Raw genomic sequence first — 22,413 nt, 5'->3', positions numbered from 1 at the left:
TTCCCTCTCTACTGGGAACTGGTTGAACCAGAGTACAACCTGCTCATCTGCCTCCGGCGGCGGCGGAGCAGCTGAGCTGAGACGTGCTGAGCAGGGAGCAGAGCAGCAGAGCCAAGGTTTGGGAGGCTAGGCTGGCTCGCTGCGGCTGCGGGGCGCTGCTGAGGGCGAGCATTGGACCAGCCGCCTCCCCGAGGCCCATGCGGGGGGCAATACAGCCCGCGGCTCGCTCATGAGGCCACCGCGGTGCAGGGGAAGGACCCAAGGCATCCCGCTGGGGCTGCTCGCGTTCTGGGTGACTGCTGCCCGATGTCTACAGAGTAAGTACTTGATTGAGAGACCTCGCAGGTGGGAGCGACGTGGCGGGTGGGAACAACACCTCTGGAAGGGGCGATCCCTATGGTGATGGTTGGGAGGCCACGATGATGCGGGCTAGGGTCATTTCATTGCTTCCAGGCTGGTGGGGCGCTGCTGGAGAGTCCTAGGCCGAGCCAGGGCTCCTCCGTGCCTCGGTGCCCTGGGCCTCTGTGGCTGCTGCTATCAGAGCAGGAAGCCGTCCTGGAGATAACTCGCTCCCTGCCGGGCCCTGGCCTCCTGGGCAGCAATTTTTATTTTCTTTCTAGAAATAACCAGGGTGTAATCCCCAGGGCGCTCACCATCACCCTCTGGTGGTAAACCATCTGTGGGTTTCCTGGGTCCTATGGACCTCCCTTAACATGCGGCAGTCTTCCAGGTAGCCTGAGACTCAGGAAAAGAGGTCCTGGGGTTCACTGGAGCATGAGACCAGAGAAGGTGCCCCATGAGGCAGCACTAGAAGCCCTGGAATGGTGAGTCAGAATGTGGCACACATTGATCATCATCTATAGACACGAGAGATTATAGTGCAATGTTATTCTTGTTCAAGGACTCTCATTATTAACATTCCCAGTTTACGGGTCAGTCAGTGGAGGTTTAGAAAGGACCAGAGAGGGGCCATTGGTGTTGAGGGGGCGGGTTGGGAAAGCTCGCCTTCATCAAGCCCATTTGTTCACAGATTCTTGGGCTCTACACGCATTCCTAAGCATTATAAAATGAGAGCCACTTTTTCTGTGTTCTACAAGTGCTTCAACTGAGGCACGGGAAGGCAACACTGCCGGGACAAGGTGATTGACTACCTACCTAGTGTGTGGTGAAATCAAGGCTCACACAGCCTCTGGGGCTTTTCCTGGAGACCGGCCTTTGCGTTTGCAAGGCTCAGTAAGACTGGGCTGAGTTGGGGGGTGGGGGTGGGGGCGCCTGTGGCTTCTGCAGCGGGAAACCAGACTTACCCTCTTGTTAGTCCATCGGGTAGGAATCTTGGCAGTGGCCTTTCCCATTGTTTTCCAAGCCCCAAACACAAGTTTCTAGTCACTATTCTTGCTCTTGGTACATCTCTCTGTCTGTGATGTTCAAGGGGTTAATATCCAGATCCTGTCTTTTCCCTGCAGGGAGCAGGCCACAGTAGGTACAGGGGGATACTGTGGTTAACAGTTGTTCCTTTGAAGTGGTCTTTGGAGAAGGTAGCTGCTGCCTTCTGGGAACACTTAGAACTCAGATTTGGGAAAGGAGAGGACTCTATGTAAAAGAAACCACACTTACCTGGTCCAAGCAGTTGGATAGGAGCCACCATGACAGTGTGACAGAGGGAATACAGGATGTTTTATAGACATGCAAGGTGAAAATTTGTGCCACCTGGTGACAGTCTCCCGCCTGGCTGTAAGCTTCAGAAAGGTCAGCTCTGTCCGCTCCGATCAGCCCCTAGTGTTTGCTGCCCCTTTCGAACCAGGAGCAGCTCCTCTCAAATGATGAGTGGGTGTGACCTGGGTATGAAGCTGCTGGGATGGGGCCTGCGCTGGAGGCCAGCCCTAGCAATGTGGGGTGGGCCTCTCCTCTTCTCACCAGCTCCCTGCATCCTCTGCCTTCTCAGCTTCTGCCACAAGCGTCAGTGGTAGGGGCGGGGATATAACTCATTGACAGCCCTTTTCTAACATGAACAAGGCCCTGTGCTTGGCCCCTAGCACTGTTAACAAGAAACAACAAATGTAAAGGAAGGAAGAAAGTGAGAGCAAGAGGCTTCATTCCAAAAAAAAAGCTTGTGTTACAAGATGCCCCCAGACACGAATTCCTGCACTTGGAAGCTTTTTGCTCTGTCAATGGTGGTGTTGGGGACTAAATATATCCCCTCAAATGCATTGCTTGAAACCTCTGATGTGCTGTTATTCCCCGATGTGGTGAGACTAGCCCCCTTGTCAAAGAGAAATCAGAACTCTTCCTCTGCTGGCGAGGATGCAGTGAGCAATTAAATAAGCCAGGAAGGGGTGTTGGCTAAACTATACACCTCTTGCCAGTGAGGGGACTCAGCACGTAAAGACACTTTCCACCCATCCCTGGGACCCACAAGGTCAGAGAGGACTGACTCCTGTAAGGTTATCCTGTGCCACCCCCAACAGAGTCCATGGCACCCAGGCGCCCTCACAAATGATGCACATAAGTAAATGTAAAAGTATTTTTAAATTAAATTAAAATATAGTATGACTGTAGATGTAATTGGGGGGCGGGTCTGTATGAAATACCCTGGATCTTGCACTTCCTGCCCTCCAAGACAGAGAGGGGAAAATAAATGCCCGGTTCTTATAGACAGTTCTTACAGCAGCCCACACCAGAGAACTTGTACTGAGGAGTGCAGACCTAGTGTCATAAGCACGTAAAGCTGTAGGTGGCGTTGTAGAGCCAGTTACTGGGTGGAGGCTGGAGAAGTTTTCAGTATACTTGAAACACAGATTGGAGGGGAAGTTGGAGGGTGAGGGCTTGCAGAGAAATCGGGAGTATTCTTAGACATACGGCAGAGAGAATCCAGGTCAAGTAGCAAGGATCCAGGCTGAGCCACCTTTGTGCTTTAGTGTGTTGGGGAAGGCAGACGTCGTCGATAGTGAGGCGGTTGCTTATTTAGCTGAGGAGATTTCTAAGCCAAGTGCTGGAGAAGGGGCTTTGTCACTCCTGGCAGCTCATAGCAAATCGAAGAGGAAATGGTGGATTGAGCTGGGTGTGGTGGTGCATGTGATACCAGCACTGAGGAGTTCAAGGCCAGCCTGGTCGCCACTATGAGCTCTAGGCCACCTAAGACTATGTAGTGAGACCATGTCTCAAAAAAAAGTTGAATAATTAAACAAAAACAAACAAACAAAAGCCAGATGTTAAAGATTTGCACGTAACCTGCCTATGGTGTAAAATAATGATAATAAAGGTATATTAGGAAGAGAGCGGCTAGGGTGTGGTGAGCAGCCCTGATAAGTATGGGTGTGAACTCAGACACTAATCAGCCACCCCAACAGAAACACTGCCAATCTGAACCGAAGGGGCCAGGACAAAATGGAGGAAGAATGTGAGTGTCTTGGGTCCTGCTTGACTGACTCATGGACCTGTGCAACTGTAGACGTGTTCTTCCAAAGTAACCAGGACTGAATAAGAGATTGTCAGGGCTGCCTTGGTACAAAGGAGAGAGAAGAGGATATAGTTTCAGTGTCAACTGCTCTGATAGTGGACACAGGCCACCTGGAAGAATGTCAGGGGTCACCTTAGTGTGTCAAAAGGCAAACCATCCAACCCAAGAATCTCGTCTTAACAGTATGTCTTACTGAGCTTAGAATCCATCAACACCCCAGTGTCCCTTCAGTTTCTTTCCAATAAAATGATAAGCTCCCTGGGGGTGGGGGGGGGTCACATCACTGTATTTTGGGATATGTCACTTCTGTAGTTCCCAGTGCACAGCCAGACAGAGCCTTGCTTCAGGATGACATATCCCTGGCATCTCACCCACACCTTAGAGAACTTTTAACCAAGACTTCAAAGTTAACTTTAGTGTTGATTCCAGAATCGGTTCAGATTTCAAGGCTACTGAGGGAAAATAAATGTGGTTTTTAAGTAGAATGGATACAAGTTTGGGAGACCAGAAATGGAAGATGTAGATTAAATATATGCCCAGAAACTTATAGAAAAGATGAACATCTACCTTCTCTGTTATGTTGGGACAGCAAGATGGTGACAGCCCAAAGGCCAGCGTGAGAGACCTCCCTCATCAAGAAGCACAGATGCTCTGGGCCTGGGTTTTCCTCCTGGAAAGTAAAAGTTGAGGAAAAGTGAAGTTATACTATTAAGATGGGGATACATCCTGAGACTTGCATTATCAGCTGATCTCAGTATGATGAGAACATCCTACAGGGTGCTCACAGGAACCAAGGTGTCTCTGATGTCACCAGGAGATATACTCTTATGGGTCACAATCATATATATGGTCCATCGTTATATGGTATGTGCCTATGTTTACCTAGATAGCTAAACATAATAGGAAAAGAGAATTGTTAAGTTCAGAACGTGAAAATGACTTTCTCTTTACGATTCCCCATTTTAACTGGCAGGGTGTTGAGTGGAAGAGGAAGCAGGTGTAGACTCACTGAGAACTAGGCTGGTGCTTGGCAGGTGTGAGGCTCCCTGTACTTGGCTCCCCCAGAAACCAGTATTAAGAAAGGAACATATGAGCATTGTTGCTTAAGGCAGTCCCATACATAATGGTTGGTAAGTAACCCCACAGTTTACTGGTTCTAGCAGGCTGCTATCTAGCCTGCTAGATATCAGTCAGCTCTCAGGGGACACAGATGACTAAATGGATCAGACAGGGAGTGACAGACACAAGGCATGTCTTGTCCACATGTCCAGCCAGCTGAGAATGCATGCTGGTCTCTGCCTGCCCCTTGCCGACCCAGAGAAGGCCTTCTATGAAGAGTCCCCAAATGGCAGAGAGAAGTCTCCGAGGCTCAGTGCCAGTCCCAGCCTTGCAAGCCGTGAGTTCACAGTGCCAGAACAGTGAGGAAGGGAACTCTGTTTCCCCTGCAACTTGCTTATGAAGACAGGTGCAAAAACAAACCAACCAACCTGATAGGGGACTAGAATGACTGATGCATGGTGGTAAGCAGTACTGGCTGCTCTTCCTGAGGGTCAATTGCCAGCGCTCACATGGTGGCTCATAATCACCTGTAACTACAGTTCTAGGAAATCTAATGACCTCTTCTGTCCTCCATGGGCACCAGGTTGCACATGTGATGCATAGACAAACATGAAGACAAAACACGCATATACACAGAATACAGTGAAGCAAATAAGCAATTTTTCGAAAGAAAGACAGGTGCCTATGCCCTACCCCACACCAGTAAAACCAGCATTGCCAAAGGCAGGGACCAGACTGTGTGGTTCTGTCTTTGAGTTTTTCCAGCTAAAGTGTGGCCAGGCACAGCATACCTCTCCTAGACAGTGTCCATCAGTCTGGTCCTAGGGAAAGAACTGGCCAAGAAGTACTGAGATGTCGCCTACATTTGTTTCTCAGAACACCCGTCATTGTGTCTTGGAGTCTCAATTGTTGTGTGGTTTGAGCCACACAGACTTTAAAGACTTTCCTACGGGGTTTAGAGTAGGGAACAAGTCTATTTTGCTTTGGTCTCACTTGTTTTGGAAGTTCTTGAACACTTACTGCCACAGGCCATCAGGAGCTGGAGGTTCTGAGGGACCGCCTAAGAAAGTCTAATCTCAAGAGGGTGAGTTACATCACTAGCACTGGGCATGAGATGGGGGCTCAGTTTGGAATGGGAAGGATTGTTTTAGTAAGGAAGCCTTGAAGGCTAAGTAGGTTGGCTGAGATAGCTTGAGCTGCAGGAATCACGGGGAGCCTCCCGGCACTAGGCCAAAGGCTAGGAGATCATTCTTCAGTTATATTAGACTTTATGCTCCTGTGTGTCAGTCTCCTGTTGCCTACAGGATTGTGTGGTACTTTCCCAGCTCAGCAAATCCATCATGCAGAAAGGTCACCTGCCAATTACACTTCTCTCACAATGCATGTTATCATTAAGCAACAATGCCCATATGTTCTGTTCCTTTCTTAATGCTGGCTTCTGGGGTAGCCGAATCCAGGAATCTTCAGACCTGCCAAGCACCAGCCCAGTTCTCAGTGAGTCTACACCTGCTTCCTCTTTCACTCAGCACCCTGTCAGTTAAAACGGAGCTTGGGAAGGTCATGGATCCTGGGTGAACGTTGTTGGGATAAACCCTAGTGCTAGAGACGGAGGGAGATAAAGTCCTGGACACAGAGCGCTGGTGCCAGGACCTAACAGGAAGCCCTTTTTGTCTGCCCTCCTCCACAGACAACCTGCTAAGAAGACTTCTGCCCTAGGCTTGAGCCAAGGCCTGGAAGCACAACCCCTTCATCCAGCCTTGGGCATTCTTTGTGATGATATTTCAAAGATATTTTTGAGCTAGAACTGTTCTCCTTTGTGTTAGATGAGTTAGACAGAGTAGAGACTTGAGATGAAGGTGCTGAGAGGAATTATCCTTTGGGGTATAAGGTATATTGGGGGAATTGTTGAATATCACAGATAGAGTGCCAGGCTTCTAAAACCAGAGGGGCTTCAGTTTCAAATTGGACAAAAGGAGCTGTCAGAATTACAGGTTTGGGGGCCTGGGAGTGAGGCAGTCCCATATATAATAGTTGATAAGTAACCCCACAGTATGTGCATGTGGCTGGGTTGCCTTTGACTCCCATGTGGCAGAGGAAAGGGGGATGGTCTGCAAGGCTACAGCAGACATTTCCTGTCAGCTCCCCACACCTGCTCCTGGAAAGAGGCTGCAGCAGGTGTGGCCTGATCTGTAAGGCAGCAACTCCTGATATAACAGGATTAAAGTTCAATTCAGTTCAACAGCCCCTGTGAACTGGCCTGGCAGACAGAGCAGGTCACACTTAAGACAGTCCTTGAAGACAGAAAAGGGCCCTAAGACCAGGGAATGGTAAGTTGAGCTGAGTTAAGACGATAAGGCCTACTAGGGACTGGCCCATAGTTTGGGTGATTGGAGTTGAGGGTGAAGAGGAATCATGGGAGACAGAGGTGGAAAAGAAAGTTGGAACCAGCATTGAGGCCTTCCAGAATCAAGGCGATTTGTACTTGGGAAACTAAATACCTCAGGATCATGACTCCTGGAGACAAAAACCAGAGAGGCAATACATTCAGCCTCCTGCCCACCTTCCACAGCTGGACCACTCAGGCAAGTCATTCCAAATGGAACTCAAAGTTGAGGTGTGGGCTGGTTGTAAAGAACTTTGCTCCAGGCCTCTCCCCTCCCAGCTTCTGTTGGTTGCTGGCAATCTCCAGTGTTCCTTGGCTTGTGCACTGTATCTCTGCTTCCACCTACCTGCACATGGTGCTGTCTCTCTGGATCCAAATCTCTCTTTTTAAAAGGACACCCCATCAATTGTGTCCAGGCCAGTTGAGCCCACTCAGATGACCTCGTTTGGACTTGATGACCTCTGTAAATGCACAGTCTCTAAAGATCACATACTAAGACAGGTTAGGATGCCATCATATCTCTGGGGGAAACCATTTAAACTTTAACAGGCAGATGAGAAGGGTGGAACTCTGGGTAGGGCACAGGTCTTGGAAAGCTTTTCCAGTATAGCCTGTCGCTCCCCCCAGCCCTTGGCAGGTCTGTGATCACTCACTGCTCCACGTCTTCTGATGGAGTCTAGTAACATACTTTATTAATCCACCAGAAGATGAACTTAACGAGTGTCATGGAAAGAATCAGAGCAGCTCTGGATGAAAGGCAAAGGAGGCCCCGTGCCCCTGGAATCAGTTGTTCCTGGTGGTCCAATTCTCTTCCCCACAAGGTAGTTTTCTTTGATTCATTGACTGCCAGTCCGTAAAGATCCCTAATTACCATTGTGGAGGAAGTGGCTGAGAGTGCTGAAAGGGTTGGTAGAGTCACCCCACTAGGTGCATCAGCCAAAACAGCTGTAGACTTCAGCAAAGTGTAGTGTACAAGAACTAGCTGCCAAAGTGGGAAGGAGCCCAGAGATGAAGCTAAAAGCACCGAACAGTGTAGGCTCCTACAAGGTAGTGTGACCTGTGAGCCCATAGATGGGATGTAGGAGTTTATAGGCTAACCTGACAAAGACAGGCTGGAGATGGAGAGTTGCAAGAGTGCCTGCCCCCCATATACAAAACCCTTGGTTCAACCTCTAGCTCAGTCTAAATCGGGCATGGTGGAGTATATGACTATACTCTCTGCAGTACAGAAGCAGAGGCAGGAAGATTCGGGAGTTCAGGGTCATATAGTGATTTGAAGGACAGAAGGATAAGGAGTTCAAAGCTATATAGTGATTTCAAGGACAACCTGGACACCAAGAGAGCCTGTCTCAAAAAAGCAGGGGTGGGAGGAGACAGAGGCCAAAGGTAAATCAGAACATATGAACTTTCTCAAAAAAAAAAAAAAAAAAAAAAAAAAAAGAAGAGAAACAAACTGTGGAACTGAAATGTCTTGTCATTCAAGAAATAACTAGGTGCCAGGAGCAGACTGATGTGCTTAGCTGTCTGAATAGCTTTGTTCCTTCTGTAAGGTTTCCTGTAAAGGTAACTTTTATTCACCTGCTCTAATTGTCATCTTGGAGGCTTACTCCCTCTGTCCGCTCTCCTAGGTCTAGTCCTGGAAGCTTCTGGCCTCCCTTCAATCTAATCTAGGCCTGAATGTTTTCAGCCTCTGAGACTTGCTGCTGAATAAGCTCACCCCATCTGGTTCTTCCTGATCTCTCGCTGGCTGATTCAACTCAGCTGTTCTGGCTCAAACTCCTCTCCAAGCTGACTGATTCAAACTGGCTTCTCTCAGCTTCTCCTTAATTGTTCTTCTTGGCCTCAAACTAACTCTGGCAATTTGTTCTAATCTTCTGGCTCCTTCTCATTGTTTGGCTCATTCTGTCTTCACCTGTGTATAGCTTGTCTTCTGTCTGCAACCTGTCTCTGTACAATTGTCCCAGTAAAACTGTTATGAAATATAATGGGACAAGGGGATACCTGGCAGGCCTATGCCAAGGTATGCCCCTGAGTACTTATGTCATGCAACAGATCTGGTATAAAGGAGATTTGTTGGGGGAAGGGAGAGGCATGAGGACCTGGAGAAGGGATAGAGGCAAACAGATGGGAGCAGAGCCATGAGGGTAGAGAAGATGGGGGTGGGGAGCACAGAGAAGGACAAGAAAGGGGGAGAGAGAGATAATGTTCAGAACAGAGAAACACACACAGTGTGTGTGTGTGTGTGTGTGTGTGTGTGTGTGTGTATGAGAGCTGGGGTGGTGGGCAATCCTTTTATATGCAGCTCACACTTGGTGGTGGTGGCAAGTGGTGATGTAAGCCATTTGTAGGTCCCCGGGAGGAGCCTAGTAGAATTGCCTGTAAGCCAACAAAACCTGCCTTCTTTTTTCTTTCTTTCTCTCCGCACTGCTCTCTTAAGTAGCTTCCTTTTCCTCTCTCTTCTCATGAGAGTTGGGCATAGCCTATTCCGTCAAATCTTTCTCTGATTCATCACTTTGTCTGCCCCTCAGTTAGACGTCACTTTCAAACATGGATGCTTCCCTCTAAAAACTAACTTGACCTTCATTGTTTGAGATTAAAGGTGTGTACTAAGGGCTGAGCCACACCACAAGTAGAAACAGGTTTTCTCAGTAAATAATCTCAGTTTTCACAGTGTGATCAAATATCCTGTAACAGCTTCAAACAATGTGAGCCAATGGGCAGAATGGGATTGTAACTAAGATGGCTACAGTCATGTCAAGCTAGATCCTCTACTGGGGTCTTCTGCACTGTGTGTAATCCCTGTCTTCCACAGCTAGCATTTGTCCCCTTTGCCCCCTCCTTTTGCTCCATCTGGCAGATTCCTTCACTCCCTGTCCCTGTGAGTAAGGAAAGCCCCGGAAGAAGAGGACACAGAGCTGACCTCTTCTGTAAGGCTGCTGAGTGTCCTTGTCAGGGTCAGGAGCAGAAGTTCACCTGTTTTCCTTGTTTTAAAAACTGTGGGGATTTTGCTGGGCATGGTGGTGCCAGCTGGGGCAGCATAATGAAACCCTGATTCGAAGGTGGGGCCTGGAGTAGAGGTTTTTTCTGGTATGTTTGCTGCAGTCTGAGGTGCAGAGCACAGTGATCTGCTGGGATCCTCACAGGCAGGACCTCTTTTACTTACTTACCCTTTACTTCTTGGAGCGTGGAGTTCTGGGTTTGGCAATTGTAGCTTTGCTCTGATCCCTCCTAACACACCGGGCCTGTGAAGTGACTATAGCCATTGCATCAGTCACCATTACAGATGAGGAACAGAGGCCTAGTCTGTGGATCGGCCATAACTTGGCCAAAGTCACAACAGTAACAAAGAGTAGGCTGGTATTGGAACCTACCTCTGTGAACTTACCTCCTTTAAAGGCCTTGACTCCCTGATGGGATTCCCTGGGCTTGTCTCCATGGATGGCTGCCATCTGCAAGAAAGCAAGGTTCTCCGGGAAACACACTTAAGAGCAGGGGCATGCATGCTTGCATTCACACAGGGCTCATGGCTTATTTCAGTCACAGCAAGGGAGGCAAATTGGGTCCTGAGGTTCAGCCATGGGGGCCTCAGCTGCATTTTTTTTCCCCAGCTTGGCCTAGTCCCGCATTCTGCACCGAGTACCTGTAAGCCAGCTGAATAGCCCATTAGGGGGAGGCCACTGCTCAGTGAGTCCTGAGCATGTACCAGTGTGCTGCGGGATTCTTGGGGTGCAACATAGACCAAGCAGGCTAAGCTACAATCTAAAGGGAGAGGGATCTACAGTAGCCTCACAGCGAGCTCATACAAGGCTGAGAGGTAATGGAAAGCCTTGGGAGATGCGGGAATAGGCTTTCCAAGCAGGCTTCCACCTGTTTACTATCCACGGTGAAGCTGAGTATAACTTCTGTACACACCCTGACAACTTAATGTTATCGAAGTTCTTTATCTTTTCCAGTCTGATAAGGCCAGAGTCATTGAACTTGTCACCTTTGGTTTCCTAGAACTGTGATATGGGTCTGGTGCCTACAGATGCTGTTCATAGGCAATGAAGGTTTGCTATGTTGGAGTGATTTTTCTTATTGGGATGTAAATTTTTAGCTTTGTTGAAGGGGGCAGCCTGGTACCCTGAAGGGGGCAGCGTGGTACCCCACATGGGAGCCTATCTATGTCCAGAGTGTTTGGGTGACTTCCCAAGGTCATGAATCAGCAACACAGTGGGGACTCCTGAAGGGTGAGTTGAATGTTAGTTTCTTAGTTACCAGATACCGGTGAGCACTCACAAAAAGATGAGGTACCCCTTAAACTGTGTGAGTATGTCAGCCATTAGCATGATTCTTAGCAGCTACAACAGCCAGCCAATATTTGATTGTCTTCATCCAAAGGTGTCTTCTAAATTTTAGCCTTGCCCAGGTGGCAGAAACTGGCCAGGACAGGAGTATTTTAGCTGCTGCTTAAACCTGTGTCATTTTTGGTCTCCTCAAATTGTCAACAGTTTGGCAAGCCGGACCTGCACGCAGCCATTTGTCCATCTTCAGAGCCCACGAGCTCCAACAGGCACAGTGCCAGGCCCTGTGCTGGGCACTAGAATGTTCAAAATGAGAATCCCCAAGGCTACTGATAGGTTGGTGGTCTCCCAGCACATTTGTCTGTCCATGACTTCAACAAACACAGAGTGCAAATGTGTCACCAGCTCTCTCTCTAATCTTACAGCAATCACTGCTCATATCTGAGGTCAGAGGCATAGGAAATGCTGATAAAGATATGATAGATAAGACAGTCACAAACTGAAGAGCTGGAAGGAGACCCCACCTTCCCCAGTGACTGCCTGTGTGGGACTGTTGTTGATTTTCATTTGAAGAGTCAAAAAAAGAAAAAATCAGGTTTCTCAGCCTTTTGGCTAAGACCAAGTGGAAAAGAAAAGAAAAAGCAGGGTGTAGAAGCACAGGTCAAATCCCATGCAGAAGGATCAACAGTTTGAGGCCAGCCTGCACAATATAAAACCGTCTCTCACAAAATAAAATTAAATTAATAATTTTAAACGATTTCATGTAAAAGCTTGGCATGGTTGTACAAACCTGTACTCCTAGCACTTAGAGGGAGAGTGAAAGGGATCACTGCAAGTTCAAAGCCAGGTATATAAAGCAAATTCCAGGCCAGCCAGGGCCACATAGCAGAACCCCACCTTGCACAGCAAATGAACAAATAGCTAGACTGATTGATTGATGATAGAGGGATCGATAGATTGACAGACAATGGGTAGACAAATGATAGATTGAGAAATGATGGATGAATGATAGTAGATAGATGATTTTATAGATTACAGATCAATAATGGGGGATAGAAGGATGACAGATGATAGATGACAAATTGATAGATATATAATAGATGAATGATAGGTTACCGATAGATGGATGATAGTAGGTAGAAGACTGGTGGGTTATAGGTAGAGGGTAGATAAATGAAGATAGTAGATAAATGGATAGATGCTAGATAAATAATAAATAGGTGATAGATAGTAACAGTTGCTGATAGATGCTACATATATCCATACATGCTTAGATACTAGATAGATAACTAGTAGGTAGATAGATGGTAGATACTTACATATATACATAGACATACAGATAGACAGCTTATAAACTGCACCAAGCATAGAAAGCCTAGATTCTAGGCTGGTAAGAAAGCTCAGCAGATAAAAGCACTTTGTGCAAGGTAGAGGACCTGAGTTTGATGCCCAGAACCAACTCCCACACACACATACACATTCTCTCTCTCTCCCATTCACTCTCTCCCTCTCTCACACACACACATACACACTCACACGCACACATACATACACTCACACACACACATGCAAACAAATAAGTAAAAAAAAAAAAAAAAAAAAAAAAAAAAGAACCCTTACCAGTCCCGCCCTCCCACACACTGGTTGTTAGAGGAGCCTGATCTTCCCAACCGCCAAGCAGCAGCTTTCCTGGGGGTGGGGGTGGGGGGTGGGGGGGAGCTGGCACTTCTCATGGCCACTACATTTTCACTGATTCAACAGATATTGATGGGTCAGCCACCGTGTACTCCAAACTGCTGAGTTCAGGAGTCCAGCCTCCAAGGCTGACCTGGAATTTGACCTCAGTTTTCTTATTTATTCCAGGAGCCTGAACTCTGCCGTGTGTTCTTTGTTAAAGGATAACTAACTGTGTCACACCAGTCTGAGAGAGAATGGCCAGCAATCATGAGTGGTCCTTATGCTATGTGTTCTTTGTTAAAGGATAACTAACTGTATCACACCAGCCTAGAGAAAATGGCCAGCAGTCAAGAGTGGTCCTTAGCGAGCTAAAGCACTCCAGCTCTGAACAACTTCTGAGGTTTGCATTGCTATTCTAGCTTGGGGTGAAGGGCAGCTTCCTGAAGGAGCCATGAGACCTAGCAGAGGCAGCTTTCAGCAGAGTACAGGGTCCTTTGAGGAAAAGCCCTGGAAGAGGCTGCAAGCTGAGCTCTTAGAATTCCCATCTGAAAGGAAGGTTGGCCGGTCTTTATACTTAGAGAGGCTGAACTCCACCTGAGCATAGCACCAGGCCATGCTTTTGTCCAAAGTTAGTCATGGGGCCACCACAAGTGGTGGAGCACAGGATTCAGGAAGAAGCCCAGTAGCTCTGGGTGGTTTCCTTAATTCTGCATTTCAGAGAGCTGGCCACTGACCCTCCCTCAGAGGGCCCCTCACCAGTCTGGCATGGTGACACAAGCATCCATATTTCTCATTCTTTGGCTTTGAAATGTGAGGGTGTGGGGGGAGATATTAGAAAAGAGGCATCCGGCTGGCTCCCGCCAGGTTCCCGCACTAAGCTCATCACCAGCAAGCAGTCTCTGTTGTGCCGGCCAGGGCTTCCCTGAAAGGTAATCAGTTCAAAAAAGTGCTGAAAGACAACTTAAAGAACATTTAGCAGACCTGAAGAAGATCCCATTTGGGCCAAATATAAGCTAAGTTGTAGGACATTCTACATGATAACAGGGTATGACAGAGTCATTTCAAAATCCACATGTCTACAGGAATACTAAGAAGAACACGCTCGGGGTTTGAAACCCGTAGGAAAAACAATACAACAATATCAACCAACCAGATCCTCCCCCACCTCCCACCCCCAGAGCTTCCAGGAACTTAACCACCAACCAAAGAGTACACATGGAGGGTCCTGTGGCTCCAGATGCATATGCAGCAGAGGATGGCCTTGTTGGACATCAATGGGAAGAGAGGCCCTTGGTCTTGGGAAGGCTTCATGCCCCGGTGTATGGGAATGCCAGGGTGGGGAAGCAGGAGTGGGTGGGTGGGTGAGCACCCTCATAGAAGCAGGGGGAGGGAGGATGGGATAGGAGGTTTCTGGAGGAGGGGAACCGGGAAAGGGGATAACATATGAAATGTAAATAAATAAAATATCCAACGAAAAGGAGGAGGAGGAAGAAGAGGAAGAAGAGTTGTTTATCCCTCTTAAATTTCAGACATGGGCTCCCTAAGTAGCTTGGACTGGCCCAGGACTTGTGTTGTAGCTCAGGCTGGCCTGAAGTTTCCCATGCTTTTGTCTCACTTTGCTAAATTCTAGGAATATAGGCCACTGTGCTCATCTTGAGAAATAGCTTTCTTTTTGCACTGGGCTGGGGCTGGGGGCCATGCACGCCATGTTGCATGCTTGCAGTCAGATTCTTCTATCTTGTTTGGAACAGGTCTTCTTGAGAAATAGCTTTAATTTTTTTTTAACATAATAGTACCAGCCAATAAATTTAGAAGAAAGGTAGAATTTAATGTTTCGTAGGGTTACAGCCATAACCATCTATGAAGTAGCTAACAAAGGTGAGGTGCAGCTGTAAATGCCCAAATCTCCAAATGCACCGAAGTTGCCCAACAAGGTGGCCATGTGATCTCTAGAGAAAAAGGTGACGTGTCAGTCACAACCCAGGTGCTCTATCCAACTTAACTCCCCCAGCCACTGGACAGACTTCTAATGTTTGTCTTCTGGGTTGGTGCAAAATGAAAACTTCACCTTTACAGTGGTCTCGCCTTGTTTCCAAACAAATCTAGAGTAAAATGTTTCAAAACATTGTCATGAAAGTCTCATGCCATTTCTAAGTGGGAGAAGCTTTGCTGGATTAAAGAGGATAGCAAGGCATAAGGACCAAAGGCGGAGAGTGGGTTCCGTGTACGCACGCAATCAGATAAGGAACTTTGAAGATACACTGGCACTAGGAAGTAGCATTATCCATGGGGCCAGACAGATGGCTCAGTGGGTAGAGGTGCTTGCCACCAGCACTGACAATCCATTTGATCCCCGGGACTCACATGGTGGAAGGAGGGAACTGACTACCACAAGTTGTCCTCTGACCTCCACGCGTGCACCATAACACACATTGCACATACACACACAGCCACATCGGCAGATACATTAACATGGACTCCGAAAATGGTGTTATCCCAAAGCTAAATCTCAGGGGCGGATGACGGTGTGCATGTGTCTGAGAGCACCTGCTCTCAGGTGGAGTCTCAGGGTGCCTGTAATGTACTTTTTTATGGTTCAGTCCCCAAGATTGCCCTCGACTTCAAATGCCAGTCAAAAGCCCAGGTTGGAGCTGTAGAGATGGAGCATCTGTTAAGAGCACTTGCTGCTTCTGCAGAGGTCAGAGGTGTGGTCAGGAAGCAGCTCTCATCTGTAACTCCAGTTTCAAGGGATTGGACACCGTTTTGTGGCCTCTGCAGCACCATGTGCACATGGTGCATAGACATATATGCGGACAGCGTACACACACAAAGCAAAGACAAATCTATTTTTAAAATGTCCCAGGTTGTCCCCCATGCTTTCAACTGCCTGGCCCACTCTTTGTGAAAAAAAAAATCCGCTAGAACAGCTCATAAAACATGTAGAAACACTTTCTCATTCACGAGGAGCTTACATGGGCTGCAGGTGGGCACCAGGGGAAGACAGACACAGGAAACGTGGTGTGGGAGGGCTTTGGAACTTTTGCCCTTTCTGGGTGAGCTCTCCTGTGGGCATCTGTGTGTTTAGCTCCCAGAATACTGTCCTTTAGGGGTTTGCAAATGATTCTCCATGTGGGCATTGATGACTGCATGGACCACTGGGAGAAGCTTACCCATCAGCCCCCTCTCCTCCCTGGATGCTGGAAGAGAGGCTCAAAGCTCTAGCATTCCAGCTACTCCTTGCCTTTCCTGCTGACCAGTCCCATTCCTGAAACTATCTAGGAGTCGTTGGTTACCAATTGTGTCATGTGTATACAAAGAGGCTCCCTGTCACTCCCATTGCTCTGGAGAGTCCAGGGTCTTAGGAGCTGAGTGACAGGATATGGTGGCAGAAATTATATATATATATATATATATATATATATATATATATATATATATATATATATATTCTGGGGGTTTTTTGTTTGTTTTTTTGAGACAGGGTTTCTCTGAGTTGTCCTGGCTGTCCTGAAACTCACTCTGTAGACCAGGCTGGCCTCCAACTCAGAAATCCACCTGCCTCTGCCTTCCAAGTGCTGGGATTAAAGGCATGCGCCCAGCAAATATTTTATATATATATATATATATTCATTCTTGCCTGATAATATTAGAGGGAGAGAGTATATGCACTCCCGTTTCTTGGCAGAATCACTCTAGGTGGCCATTGTTACCATTTTAACATTTCTTTTTACTGTGTTTATTTGTTCTGTGTGGGAAAGGCGCTCATGCTCAGTGGACAGCTTGAAGGAATCTGTTCTCTCCTACCATGCGGGTCTCAGGGACTGGACTCTGGCCATCAGGCTTGGTGACAAGTCCCCTAACCCACTGAACCATCTCAGTGGCCCTCCTACCCATTTTTTAAAGCATGAAATCCCAGCCACCCTAGAAAATGGGTACAAGGAAGCTGTTCTCAGTGGCAGAGGACAATAGAAAGGTTCTGGAAACATTTCGTGTTGGGTTACCTACGACCGACAGTGTGGACCCAGGGTAGCCGGGCACCAGAAGATGAGAGAGCTAAACACGAAAGAAAGGTAGGAAGTAAGGGTCTTGGTTAGGGTTTCCACTGCGGTGATAAAACACCGTGACCATAACCAGCTTAGGAAGGAAAGGGCTTATTTCATTCACTCTTCAACATCACGGGAAGCCAGGGTAGGCCCTCGAGGCAGGAACCTGGAGGCAGGAGCTGAAGCAGAGGGGAACCCTGCGTACCAGCTAGCCCATGGCTTGCTCAGCCTGCTTTCTTCTACACACCAGAACCCTTTCAGAGGTGACACCACCAACAGTGGGCTGGACCTTCTCAGATCAATCATTAATCAAGAAAACGCACTACAGGCTTTCCCACAGTCTAATATGATGGGGGGACTTCCTCAATTGAGGTTCACGCTTCCCAAATGACTGAAGCTTGTGTCAAGTTGACATTGAACTAGGCAGCACACCAGGCTTGCATCCTGCCCCGTTCACTCCCCTCCCTTCTCTAGCCTCCCTGTAGGAGGTACCTGTCACACTCTGTCCCCTCCCTGCCAGCTACTGGCCTCCTAGTTGAGACATGGTCTAAATGTTTGAGCTTTGACGTCAGCTGCCCATGTGTAAACCTCGGTCCTGCAGAGTGATCCTGGGCAGGCATTTTAGTCATGATGAGCCTGAAGCTTAACCAAGGATTAACTGGCAATGGATTATGGGAGACTTCAATAGCGTGAGCCTGATGCATGATGTGCACTGTGCAACATAGTATCTATTTAGTAAATGTGAAACATACCTGTTCAACCCGGGCACTGCTATTCCCTTACACGCTCAGCAGATATCTGTCTGCTTTATCCAACCCCACAGTCACACCTAGTTGTTCATTGTGCTCAGGCCCAGGTACTTCCTAAACCAAGTCCTAAATCACCCTGTCCTTTTTAATTCCCCGTCTCTCTCTTTCAGTAACTACCTGGTGGCCTCTCTCGTTCCCACTCTTACCTGTTAGCTCCCAGGCTGGTCTCCATGGAGATATTAGCATCATGTCTGGGCTTAAGGTACTCTGCAGTTCCCATGATGCCTGAATTCCTAACACTGTCAGTCTGGACTCCTGCCCAGTTCTCTAGCATCTCATTCTAAGCCTTGCCTAGTGTTCCTTGCCTCCCAGTCCTGGCCACTCTTAAACACATCCTGCACACCCTCAGCACAAAGACGCCAGAGCTCTCTTCATCTCTGCCAAAAATGTCTACCTCACACTTTCCTTCACAGGGGCTACTTCCTCTTGCTTGCCCATTGGGTCTGAACTCAAATGTGATTTCCCCAGGGAAGTCTTCCCAAACCATTGTGTATCCACCTCCTCTGCTCACAGTTATCCTTGCTTAACATCGTCAGTGCCCAGGCCACTACCCAGCACCAGGCTGTTCTGTCTGTCAGTCCCTAATGGTCCACCCCTTGATGAATCCAGACCAGAGCTGAGGAGCTGTGTCTGTTCACCTGGCATGTGATTACTATAGGTGCTCAGTCAAAGCTCATGAAGAAACTGATGTGTGCCCTACAGGTCAGGGTGTGTCACTGTACATTCCACAGTCGGCCATCAACGCCACTGTCCAAGAAGATATCCTGCTGTCAGCGGACTTCATCTGCCATGGCGTGCCCACTATTGAGTGGACGTACACACCTAACTGGGGTGTGCAGAAGATTGTGGAGTGGAAGCCAGGGACCCCAGCCAATGTCTCCCAAAGCCACAGAGACAGAGTCTGCACCTTTGACAATGGCTCCATCCAGCTTTTCAGTGTGGGTGTGAGGGATTCTGGCTACTACGTCATCACTGTCACAGAGCGCCCGGGGAGCAGCCAGTCCGGCACCATCTTGCTGCATGTGTCTGGTAAGAGAGCCCCAGGGCTCCCTGAGCTACAGGCACAGGTGGGCGACATTGTAGTATTAAGAGAGACCTTGCCTTCCCTCCTGTCCCACCCCAGAGATCCGCTATGAAGACCTCCACTTCGTTGCTGTCTTTTTCGCTCTGCTTTCTGCGGTGGCTGTGGTGTTAATCAGCCTTATGTGGGTTTGCAATCAGTGTGCGTATAAGTTCCGAAGGAAGAGGAGGTACAAACTCAAAGGTAACGCTCGGGGCAGGGTGGTAATCCCTTCATGCTTTTGAGGCCAGAGGTGCTCCAGTAACCTCATTTACACTGAGAAACCACCCTGTGGCAGATTCTCAACCATTGCTGAGTGTGTGCATGTGTGCATGCATGTGTGTAAGTCAGAGGTCAATCAATAGTAGGTGTCTTCCTCAAGCATACTCCACCCCTAATTTTTGAAGCAGAATTTCTTTCTGACCTGGAGATCACTGATCGGCTAGACTGGCTGGCCAATAATCCCTGGAATCTGTCTGTTTCCATCCACACCCTGAGCACTGGGATTACAGATGTGTGCGCTGGAATTTTTTCGTGGGTTCTGGGGCTCTGAATTTAGGTCTTTATGATCGTGTATTTAACCAAAGGAGTTGCCGTTGACTTGTCTTTTGCTTCGTAGAAAGCACCACTGAGGAGATTGAGATGAAAGATGTTGAGTGTTAGCCAAGATTGTGCCCAACTACATTGCTACCTCAAGAGAAAAACAGTATTTTCCAGTCGAAGGAACAAACCGAGCCAATCCTTGCTGCAGTTTTCACACCCCTTTCCTGATGACACAGCTGGAAGATCAGAAAGCTGACTGGATCTGGAGGTGATGGCTCCTCCAGATCTAGTATAAGCCAGTTCTACGACTTGCCTGTAGCACAAAGAAACATCTGAGGCTTCAACCAGGAACTTTCCTTGGTTGCAGCTTCGGGTCATGCTGACCCTTAACACAGACAGGCACCTGCTACCACTTACAATACAGGCTGCAGTCCCACACTGGCCTGTTGAAGGAGTTCCTGTCTCCAGAGCCAAAGTGTCTGCAGAGGGGCTGATGTGCAGCTAGCACTGGAACATGCTCTCTGTTCTTCTGTGCTCCGGTCTGATGTGCAAACTGCGGCACCCTCCTCCTCCCCATCTTACATCCCGTAGAGGCGAGCAAGCCTGAGGCTCTGAGACAGTCTGATGAGTGGAGTGAACTGTACCTCATGGGGAGCAGCCCAGTGTGCCAAGAAGGGACCAGCTTTGGGCACAGGGATCAGAGGACATCGATCTCATCCTCCCTCATACAAAATTAATTGAGTAACCTAACCTTGGGTTACTACGAGAAAAACACAGAGTAAGTTAACTAGGGGTAGCTGGATGACAGAAGTAAAATCTCTACGGCTTCATCCAGCTTCACCTTATTCAATCATCAACACTTCAAGTCTCCAGTCAAATCCCGGGCAGAGGAGCATGTGGTGTTCACCTACCTCATATGGCATCAGGAGAAGCCAGTATTAGCCTAGACCTCTGGGAGGGAGTAAGAAAAGCATGCAAAACCTTGAAGGATCTGGAAAGCTAGTTGAGAAAGTGCAATATTGCATAGCAAATATTAAAATGCCCTGGGACAGGGCTAGAGAAGCTTAGTACCTAAGAGCACTTGCTGTTCTTGCAGAGCACCCTAATTCAATACCATGCACCCACATGGTAGCTCATAACCTTCTGTAACTCCAGTTCCAGGGAATGCCTCCCTCTTCTGGCCCCCATGGGTACTGCATGCACACGGTGCACAACTAGATGTGAAGGCAAAACATTCATACGCGTGAAATAAAATTAAAAAAATAAATCTAAGCAAGTTTGGTTTTTTTTTTTTTTCAGTGACCTGGGTTATCAGGGCTCCAGTTGAACTTGGGGGGTTGGGTCTCTGTTGGCCTCAGCTTGCTGATTCTCAGACTGTTGTCAGGTTTACCTGAAAGGGTCTTCTTCCCAGCTTCCATTTGCCAAGCTCTAGCTGCAAGTGTCCACTCCCTTCTTGCTTCTGATGCACAGTGGCAGCTCAGAGCCACCGCCACTCCAACTATGAAGCTGGGGTCAGTGGTTATGTGCAGGGCCTGGGCTGCAGATCCATGCATAAAAAGGTAAAAATGTACTACAGTTTTTTTTTGCCTTTCAGGTCCCCTTATCTTTTTTACTTCCCATGTGGCAGGTAAGGATTTGTTATGAAAATTCCTTTTCTTGGGGAGACAAAAACATTAGCTACCTCTCCTCCTCAGGTCCCAACAACAAACCAAGGTGCAACAACCTGTTGTAGCCAGAAGATCATTTTAAAATGTGTGCTTCCAGAATTTGTTTTTATTTTTGTTTTTTTTTTTTTTTCTTTTTTTCGAGACAGGGTTTCTCTGTGTAGTCCTGGCTATCCTGGAACTCAGTAGACCAGGCTGGCCTCGAACTCAGAAATCCGCCTGCCTCTGCCTCCCAAGTGCTGGGATTAAAGGCGTGCGCCACCACCGCCCGGCCAGAATTTGTTTTTAACCATGGGCACTTTATTTTTAAATTTATTTTATGTATATGAGTACACTGTAGCTGTCTTCAGACACACCAGAAGAGGGCAGCGGATCCCATTACAGATGGTTGTGATCCACCATGTGGTTGCTGGGAATTGAACTCAGGACCTCTGGAAGAGCAGTCAGAGCTCTAAAACACTGAGCCATCTCTCCAGTCCCCATTTCCAGAATTTTAACAGTAATTCTTGAGTCCTTGTTCCCTCTGGAAAGGGTGGAAACTAGGAGACTGCCATGTCACATACACCAGTGGTGCATACCTTGCTTTGTAGAACATACTGGTGTCAACTGGGTCTTCTCAGAGAGCATGAGCTAAGAACCTAAGAAGTGTATGTTGTGCTCATATATGTTTTCTGGTATTGGGCTGGAGAGATAGCTCAGAGGTTAAAAGCACTGTCTGTTCTTCTAGAGGTCCTGAGTTCAATTCCCAGCAACCACATGGTGGCTCACAACCATTTATAATGAGATCTGGTGCCCTCTTCTGGCCTGCAGGCAAACATGCAGGCAGAATGCTGTATAGATAATTTAAAAAAAAAAAAAAAAGTTTTCTGGTGCAAAGTATACTGGCTTACAATGACAGTAACTGCCTAAGACAATCTCAGCCGTAACTGGAAGCAATACCACAATGAGGCACAAATACAGTGAGGTAAGGTTGCCAGGATGTCTTGGCCAGTACAAGAATGTAGAGACACAGCCAGAGGAGGACACCATTCAGAATGGCTGAAGAAATGTAACCGTGGGCAAATGGCAAGTGGAGTGCCACAGAATGACAGAACCAAATGTCACTGATAGGGTGGTGTCTCAGGGCTTCATTGCTGTGAAGAGACACCATGACCACAGCAACTCCTACAAAGCAAAACATTTAATTGGGGCTGGCTTACAGTTTCAGAGGTTTATTCCATTATTATCATGGCAGATAACATGGCGGCGTGTAGGCAGACGTGCTGGCCATGAAGCTCAGAGTTCTGTCTTGATCCACAGGCAACAAGGAGAAACTGTGTGTACTGGGTGTACCTTGAGCATAGGAGACCTCAAGGCCCACCCCCACAGTGATACACTTCCTCCAGCAAGGCCACACCTCCTAATAGTGCCAATCTCTATGGGGACAAATTACATT

General features: G+C 47.8%; 1 protein-coding gene across 1 annotated transcript; it reads left to right on the top strand.

The window, feature by feature from the left end:
- The first annotated feature begins 13 nt into the window (after nt 1-13).
- Nucleotides 14-20,560, top strand: Vstm5 (V-set and transmembrane domain containing 5). Its single transcript, XM_076926029.1, has 4 exons — nt 14-317; nt 18,414-18,740; nt 18,835-18,975; nt 19,391-20,560. Exons 1-4 carry the CDS (start codon nt 230-232, stop codon nt 19,432-19,434), a joined length of 600 nt encoding a protein of 199 aa, XP_076782144.1. The 5' UTR covers nt 14-229; the 3' UTR covers nt 19,435-20,560.
- Nucleotides 20,561-22,413: the final 1,853 nt, after the last annotated feature.

Source organism: Arvicanthis niloticus, chromosome 27 (assembly GCF_011762505.2).
Source record: "Arvicanthis niloticus isolate mArvNil1 chromosome 27, mArvNil1.pat.X, whole genome shotgun sequence".
In the NCBI taxonomy this organism is placed as follows: domain Eukaryota; kingdom Metazoa; phylum Chordata; class Mammalia; order Rodentia; family Muridae; genus Arvicanthis; species Arvicanthis niloticus.
Note: the sequence above shows the minus strand (reverse complement) of the source record. Positions and strands in the feature narration are given on the sequence as shown.